This window comes from Cyprinus carpio, chromosome A5 (assembly GCF_018340385.1).
Source record: "Cyprinus carpio isolate SPL01 chromosome A5, ASM1834038v1, whole genome shotgun sequence".
NCBI classification, from domain to species: domain Eukaryota; kingdom Metazoa; phylum Chordata; class Actinopteri; order Cypriniformes; family Cyprinidae; genus Cyprinus; species Cyprinus carpio.
In genome coordinates, this window is record NC_056576.1 from 3,468,448 (window position 1) to 3,477,324 (window position 8,877).

The 8,877-nt window shown below is 38.7% G+C and overlaps 1 protein-coding gene and 1 non-coding gene across 2 annotated transcripts in view; one reads left to right on the forward strand and one right to left on the reverse strand.

Moving 5' to 3' along the window:
• LOC109074527 (endoplasmic reticulum chaperone BiP-like) overlaps window positions 1-5,402 on the forward strand; it is a 43,344-nt gene extending 37,942 nt beyond the window's left edge. Inside the window, exon 9 of the mRNA XM_042751468.1 lies at window positions 4,579-5,402. Within this exon, the coding sequence (XP_042607402.1) occupies window positions 4,579-5,135 (557 nt within the window). The 3' untranslated portion in view covers window positions 5,136-5,402. The remainder of the gene's footprint in view (window positions 1-4,578) is intronic.
• LOC122145199 lies at window positions 1,366-1,472 on the reverse strand. Its single transcript, XR_006160152.1, has one exon. It is a non-coding gene; the product is annotated as a U6 spliceosomal RNA (small nuclear RNA).
• Window positions 5,403-8,877: the final 3,475 nt, after the last annotated feature.

Sequence of the window (8,877 nt, forward strand, 5' to 3'; positions counted from 1 at the left end):
TCTGTAGACCACCGTTCATTGATATAAAAGCATGGCCTGCCACTCTGAACAGCTGGAAACTTGGCAGATTTAATGTGCTGTATGGAGTCATTCAGCCAGGTTTCTGTGAAACACAGAGCAGCAGAGTGTGAGAAATCCTTATTTGTCCAGGAGAGCAGAAGAAGTTTGTTTGTTTTATTGTATAAAGAGCAGAGATTCGCCAGATGGATGGATGGCAACGGCGTTCAAAATCCGCTCTGCCTGAGCTTCATAAAGATGATGGATTGGTTAGATGGTTTGTTGGTAATGGAGTTTTAAGTGCTGTTTTTCTGAGATCTACTATGTTCAGCAAAACGTCTGAATAATCAAAAGCTGGTAGGAGATTTTGTAGTGTGTTCTGCCGAATGTTCAGCGGTTTATCCCTGTTGAAACTGATCATGTTTGAAAAACAAAAACAGGAAAAACTAACAAAAACACTAAAACAACTGGAGAGTGAATCACAGTGGCTGCCATGTCTGGCACCATCTTGCAACATATTTCAACATATTTCATCTCAAGTGGCCAAGGCTGCAAGTGTGGGTATTTGGACAAGGGGTAAGACTAAGCAATGAGGTAAAGAGACACCAGTTGAATGGTATACTTGAAAAAGAGGGCGTGCAAAGGATTATGGGGAATGCGGTTTGTGAGAGAGTTTGGGATGGGGTCTGGGATGGAGTGTCCTCTAGTGGACAACCAGGGCATTCCAGCCGGCCATCACAATAGTGTTAAATTACAGACTTGCATGCATTTACATTTATGATCCTATTTTTATTCAGTTTTATTCATGTGAAAAGTTATATTTTATATATATTTATATTATACTTGTATATATTTTTATTTATTATTTGTCATAAATAAGTTGAATTTTACCCATTTATTTAACTTTTATTTTATATTATTATTATTATTATTATAAATCAACTGAATAATATGACCTGTTTTAATATTAACTTTAATTTTCCTTATATGTTAAAGAATCATGATTTTATTTCCCTCACCTTTTCATGTTTTTGCTTAATTTTAAGCCTTTTTGAAATTTTCAGTCATCTTAAAAGGTACAGTTTGTAAGATTTTCGTGATAAAATATCCAAAAACAACTTGCACAGTGTGATATATTGGCAGCACATGTGGACAAAAATGCTGTTGTACATTTAAACTAAATCCATTACGGCTGTCGCACAAGTGCATGATGACTGCTCAAGGACACTTCAGCCATAGGTATTGAGGGTGGAAGAGAACACTGTTCATTCACTCCCTCCCACCTACAACTCCTGCCAGCACCGAGACTCGAACCGGCGACCTTCAGGTAACTAGTCCAAGTCTCTAACCATTAGGCCACAGCTGCCCCAAAAGATGGAGCGTCTCACGGATTTGAGTGTCATCCTTTCGCAGGGGCCATGCTAATCTTCTCTGTATTGATCCAATTTTACTATATGTGCTGCTGTAGCAAGCACATATACTAAATAAGTGTCCTGTCATTATAAAACTCCCCTTTCACTCAGCGTATGTGAAGTGGAACAAGAAAGCGCATTATGTTTGCTTTATTTTACAAAAGCGCAACATTTTGTTGCTATTCTGAGTGCACATGAATAAACATAGTCTTTACAGATACAAAAGATGCATTACTCTTATTTTAACACAAGTGCTTTATTTTGTTGATATTCTGAACCCATACTCAGAATTTGTGCTCTGCATTTAACCCATCCGAAGTGCACACACACAGAGCAGTGAACACACACACACACTGTGAACACACACCCGGAGCAGTGGGCAGCCATTTTTTATGCTGCGGCGCCCGGGGAGCAGTTGGGGGTTCAGTGCCTTGCTCAAGGGCACCTAAGTCATGGTACTGAGGGTGGAGAGAGCGCTGTACTCTTACTCTTATCTGTATGACCAAACATGAAGTATTTTAAGAGCAAATGATCACATTGGCGCCTCCATCTGTCCTGCAGTAGCCTAAGTGTGCTACATTTTAGCTTCCACACTCTGCACAAACAGCACACTTTTTTTCTAGGCTAACATTAGATTGAGCTGCCATGTAAAGTTGCTACTACATACATATCTCAGATGATAAGCCATATTTGAGGTCGATGAATGTTAGGTGAGCATATGTGTCAGGGACCAGGCAAGCCCGGTCCCAGCCAATCCACAACGTTCACGCTCCCCTGAGTATTAATCACCCTCACCTGATCTCAGATGATAAGCTAAAACACTCAACTCAGCCCCAGTTCACCGTCAAGCCTCCAACAGGAACAGACCTCATGTTTCTGTTCCCAGCTTGCCTTGCATCCCAAGAATTCCACGACGTAACGTATACGTACTTTTGAAAATCTAACCTCTGTGTCATTGTTCTGCTGTCTCCAGAATTCCCGATCCATCCCAGTTACCTGATTTCCCATCGACCTCCGGTATCTCCTGTGTTCCCGTCAAGCTCGCTGGACATTTCCCTCTCCTGTAAAAGAAAAAGGGACAAGCATTAGTAATCCGTGATTGTGTGGCATTAACCTCTCGTCTATGGACGTACTCACCTGCATTCCGCCTCTCACTGAGTGTTTTGTGTAGAATAAGAAGGTGAAATCACCTTCTACTCACCGTGCACTTATTCTTGAGAAAAATAAACATTGTGTTGAATTCACTTACCTCTGCCTCCAGTGACTATCCTGACAATATGGATGTCCTGTCCAATGTACTATATAACCACATAGACCAGCCGTCATGGACTGCATTATTTCGCCACTTCATGTGGAACTTATTTTTTTCTGCAACTAATAAAATTTTGGTAATATGCATATAAACAGCCTTTTAATTAGCAGAATAATCATGGCAGATAGTAAGAAATGCAAACATAAAAGAAAACCAAACTGGACGTTAGAACAGCTATATATTAAGGATATAATCAAACATTTGGAGTTGGGATAACCTCCAAACCAATTAGAAAAAAATTCTAAAATATTTATATTCCAAGGTAGATTGCTGGCAACAGCCATTTTAGGATATTTCAGATTTGGTCTTACTGACCTAGGACTCCTCTACACGACTCCTAAAGTTTCACAGATTTAGGAGCTAATTTTAGCGCTAGAGCAAAAATTCCTAAAAGTTCCAAAAAGTCCTAAATTTAGGACTGACATGCCCACTATTTTTAAGATTTTATGATTAATTGGATTTTTAGGATTTAGGAGCTACTCTTCACCTTAAGATGTTTTGTGAATACGGGCCCAGATCTCTAGAAAATGCTGTACTTTATTAGGGTATTTATTATTATTATTATAGGCAGAGAAAACGTTTTAAAAATAACATTATTAACCATTATTTTTTCTAGGCAAACCGGTTTTGGAACGATAATAATGCAGAGGAACACAGAAACAGCAATGTTAAAGTATCGATTCTGCTCGGAGTGAACCAATTGGATTTTTTTTTCCTTCATTTTAAAGGCCTGCCTTTGACACAATCAGTATTGTATAAAGCACAATTTTGCCCTTCATGACAACTGTGAGGGGGGTGTATTTTTTTTTTATAACTCTTCCGTTTAAATTATATTAAACCTTAAAGTTCTGCATGATTAAGGGAGTGGCCACTTGAGTGACAGGTGGATTGCCGCTGCTGACACTGCCGTCGAGCCAGGTCGGCGTGGTTTCAGCAACCAGCTCCCTCCTTTTTGCCCATTATTGAATATCCGGGAGTGATGTATGGTGACGTGCTGCCAAGATGGCGATGGCCTGCTCCGCCCACTTTGCGCTTCAAAAGCGCTCTTCGGGAATCTACGGGTGACGGCATATTTTCTTATATGCTAGTAGTATTTAGGGTGAAAATAGAAACGTTTTTAAATTCAAGTGCAAATAGGGCAAATTAGAAGCGTTTGGTGGCCAGAAAAATTTTCAAATGTAATGTTATGGTTTAACCACTAAATGCCCAAATGGCTGTTTAATGAATATAGCCTACATGTATTCAGCAGTTGCTCAAGTGTTTTGCCAGTCATGATTGTTTGATTTTGAGAAGGTTAATTACTCCCATCCCAGTGTTATTTTATGATATCATTCAGCAAAACTCTTTTTTGCATTCCTTGAATGAGCAGTCTTCATTGAAACCCTTTCAACCTCCTACAAAGAGAGTAAGATTGCAGAAAGACTAAAAGCTTAAAATGAGAATTAGCATCTGGTTATGGTCGTTATTAAGGAGTTTCTTACGTTATATAATTGCAATTATAGTATAATTGTCTATTATCTAATGAGAAACATTAACTATAATGTGCTTAATAAAATACCTCTATTGTCCAGATTGTGCCCTTGAGAAACACTGAAATAATGCGCTTCAATGCTGGAACTATTGGCTGCTCCGTGACACAGTTTACTTTACCGTGACACATATTCCTCAGTTCTTATGGAAGCCTATGGGAGTGTCGCAACTCTCTGCTCTACATTTGAATTATTATGTGGTTGTCGAAACTCTTTATTTCAACGGCTCTGCATACATCTCTAGATGGTTCTGTAGCGAAAACTTGCATATTGTGCCTTTAATCTTCGGAGTAGAATCTGTTCTCACTCTTTCCCTCAATCTTTCCAGGTGAGTGTTCGTTGACCAAGGACAACAACCTCCTGGGCACCTTTGACCTGACTGGCATCCCTCCAGCCCCCCGCGGTGTCCCCCAAATTGAGGTCACCTTCGAGATCGACGTCAACAGCATCCTGCGTGTCACCGCAAAGGACCTGGGCACAGGCAACAAGAACAAGATCACCATCACCAATGACCAGAACCGGCTGACACCCAAGGACATTGAACGCATGGTGAATGAGGCCGAGCGCTATGCCGATGAGGACAAGAAGCTGAAGGAGCGCATCGACGCCCGCAACGAGCTGGAGAGCTATGCTTACTCCCTGAAGAACCAGATTGGGGACAAAAAGAAGCTGGGTGGCAAGCTGTCATCTGACGACAAGGAGGCCATTGAGAAGGCCATTGAGGAGAAGATCGAGTGGCTGGAGTCTCACCAGGATTCAGATCTCGAGGACTTCCAGGCCAAGAAGGAGGAGCTGGAGGAGATCATGCAGCCCATCATAAGCAAGCTGTACGGCAGCGCGGGTGGCCCACCACCAGAGGAGGAAGACGAAAAGGATGAGTTGTAAAATGTCCAGACATTTTTATACAAGACGGGTAAACGTAAAGCCTCAAATCTCTTCAGTGAAAAATTTGGTGGGAAGAGTTGCGATTGTTGTCTAATTTTCTCTTTATTCTGGTGGAGATTCTGTCAGCCCGGTTTGAGGCTCGATTAAGGGTGCGGGAAAAAATTGACATATGTATCATAATTATAACTTCGAAATTGATATTCTAAAGTGTTCAGTTTCTTTAGCTTCACTGTACTAGTTATTGGCACGTTAAGAGTAATTCACAGTAAGCCGCAAAAAAGGACTTAAGATCTTTTTTTCGCTCTAACGGATTCGCTCTAACAGTGGATTTTTTATTGTTGTTAAAGCTGACTAGTGAAATGTTGCTGTTTATCTGTTTAATTTTATTCCAAAACAACAACAACATCAACAAAACAACGCTGAATCACTTCTATTATGAATCAATTTATATGTAGTTCATACAGTACAGACTATAGTGTAGTTTATTTTTAGATTTGATTATTCAGTTTCTGTAGTATTTAAGACATATTAATCTTAGGCAAATGTCCCTGAAAAACTTATTAATTTGATGATTTTATCTATTATATTTGTCCTATTGTTTATTTTATTTATCAGTTTTATGTTTGCAAATGTTTTTATTTTTGTGTCAAGGAATGTTATCCCTTACGAAAATGAACCATGGTTTTACCACAAATAAAACCAAAAAACCATGGTAACCACAAATTAACCATAGTTATACCATAGTTTAACCATGGTATTTTTAGTAAAACTGTGGTTATACAAATGATAATCAGTACGCCAAAAAAAACCATGGTTACTACACTTTTACAACAATAAAACCATGGTTAATTTATGTACTACATGGTTTTTCTGTTTGTCTCAGGGCTGCCTTGCTTTATTACAGATGGCTGCTGGTCCTGACTGCTGTCATCTTACATGGCCTTTTTTCTTTATAATACTGGGTTGACTAAAATAAAAATAAAAAATATATATTTTTCAAGGTTTACATTTAATTCAGTGTGATTTGTTTTCTTCAAGACCTATTAAACTGTCTTATAGGAAAAAAAAAAAAAAATTGTAAACTAGAATAAAATCTATGCATTAAACGCAACAAAATTTGATTCAAAATCGTGAATCAATTTTTAATCTAATTGTGACCTCAAGAATCAATATAAATCTAATCTTGAGGTTACAAAAGATTCCCACCTCTAGACTAAGAATTAAAAAAATAATAATAATAATCAAAATTGCAAGTTTATATCTGTGTTTATCTTGCAGTTTTGACTTTATTCTCAGATTTGCAAGTCTGAATTGTCAGATAAAATGTCAGAAACTTGCTTCCATTGAAAATAGTGTACTTCTCCATTGCAAAATTAGCTGGATATTAGACAGTGATCCAGTAGTCATGTTATTTATATGACTGAATATGCTTTTCTCTTCTGGAGAAGGAGGGACAAGCAGTTAATAAAGCCGGTATGAAGTCATTGTGTTTTGAAGGGGACCTTTTATGTTAAAATCACTTTTTATAAGGTATTTGAACACAGTTGTGTGGCCGCAGTGTGTGAAAACAACCAGCATATAATGGTAAAAATCCATTTTATATCTAATTTTTTAAATAATCTCAATAAATCATAAACAATCTCTCTGAACACGTGATTCAAGATTTCTCCCGTCGTCGTAGGGAAAAAAAATCCCACCCATTTGTGACGATCTCTGCCCTATTAGCATAGACACAGTCCTGAGTGAGAAGCAGCAGTCCGCCATTACTGTTTTCTTGCTGTAGCTGCTGGAGATATACAATGTATATCTCCATTGTATATTTTGGCATGCACCAACGAACATACGTTTTGTGTTAACTTCTACCATCAAGCTGCTTAAGGAGTTGGGAATCCATGGTTAAACCCTGCACCAGACCATCAGACAAGTGGCAGATGCTGCAGAAAACTGCAGTCGGTGGCTATGGAAATACCCCAGCTGGGCCCCAAGAAAATAGGGACCCACATCAAGGTCTGATCAACCTATGATGGGCCTGCTTCTGCAGAGGGTGTCTTGTTTAAAAGGCCGAAATACCTGAAGATGCAGAGGTACACATCTGAACATAGGTTGAATTTCATCAACTGGTAGCCCAAAACATTTGCTGGTGGTGGCAACCTTATATGAAGATGGTGAGGTGGGGATTTGTACATTGTTTTAATTTTGTATGTTTTAAAATGAGTCTATCTGGATGCATCCAGTGACAGCGAAGAACAGAATAGCTGACAACAAGGGAAAGATCTTGTGATGGCAAGTAGAGACAGCTGATTGCAGGGAACAGACCCCATGTGGGGCTGGCAGGAGCTAGCTACCTTCCAGTACAAAGTAGTACATGAAGATGCCCACCTTTAGCTACAAACAAAGTAAAGGAAGAATACCCCTGGTGTTGAAGAGAGTGGGGTGAAAGATGACACACAGACAGAATACACAGCTGATGACTTTGGAATGGATAAGAACAAGGAGAAGTAGGCACTGCACAAGAAGTTGTCACACTGAAGGAACCTGCTAAGAAGCTTCAGGTATGCTCATACTCCGGTGAACACTGCTCTCGGTTGTTGAAGCCCTAATTTTGTGGTGGTGGGATTCTTAATCTTCAATACTTATCTTGCTGGATAACCTGCCAAGAAGCTTCAGGTATGCTTATACCATGCGCTGGTCAGTGGTTATTCTGAATGGATCCGTACAGTAGCATGTACAGTCAGGTTAAGGCAGCAGGTTTAGTGGTCTTTTGGCGTCTCCCTGTGGTCCTGTTTCATATCGCAGCTTAACTGGTGCTTATGTATAATAAAAATGCCCTAAACAACATTCTTTCTTTCGGCATTATATTCATACATTGGGAATTATGAAATCGCATAAAAGGGTGAGTGTCTCACAATCAAAACAGACCAGCATTTGTATGCACTAAATTTGGTATTTCTTCAAAGGTTACATGCAATTTGTACGATTGATAGTATTTGTGAAATATGATGTACGCTCATGTATTTATATTTGTAAAGCACAATACGCTTTGTTACACCTCTGCGGTTTTGCTCACTCTGACTTTTGTATGTAGTCTATTTGCAACTCGCTTTCTGTTTGTGTGTGAGCTGAGTTTGCCTTTGCACAGCAGATCAAGTTTTTGTTTGCAAAATACTGGATTTGTTTGTTTAATTTTGGCACATTGTTAACTCCATAAATGTGGTTCAAATAGGGCCAGCACTAGGTATAGGCAGAGAATGCGATTGCCAAGAGCTTTGGGGTTTGAGGCGGTGCCTCCATAACACCAGTCAAGAAGGGGAGCAAAATACTAGCCTCAATGTTCATTCATAATGCAGCTGTGTGAGTTGTCTTCTGTTTTGGAGTGATTGCAATGTATTCTAAATATAAACTTGTACAAAAGTAAAAGCACAGAAGTTTGTAATCAAAGTCAAAAAGCAAACAAACTAGACCATTTTTCAATGTTTTAAAAAAAAAAAAAAAATCCTGCCCATACCCATCCCGCTATAGGATTTTTTTTTTTTTTATATAAAAGCACTGATATTAATTTATTGATATGGTGCTCAGGAACTGTAAATAAACTATTAAAATATTACTGCAAAATAAAAATAATAATATTTGTTACACAATAACATCCTCAACAAACAAAAAAAGAGATTACCTTTTAACTAATAATAAGATAAAGTTTTAATTAATCTGTACATATAGTACCGGTCAAAAGTTTAGACACATT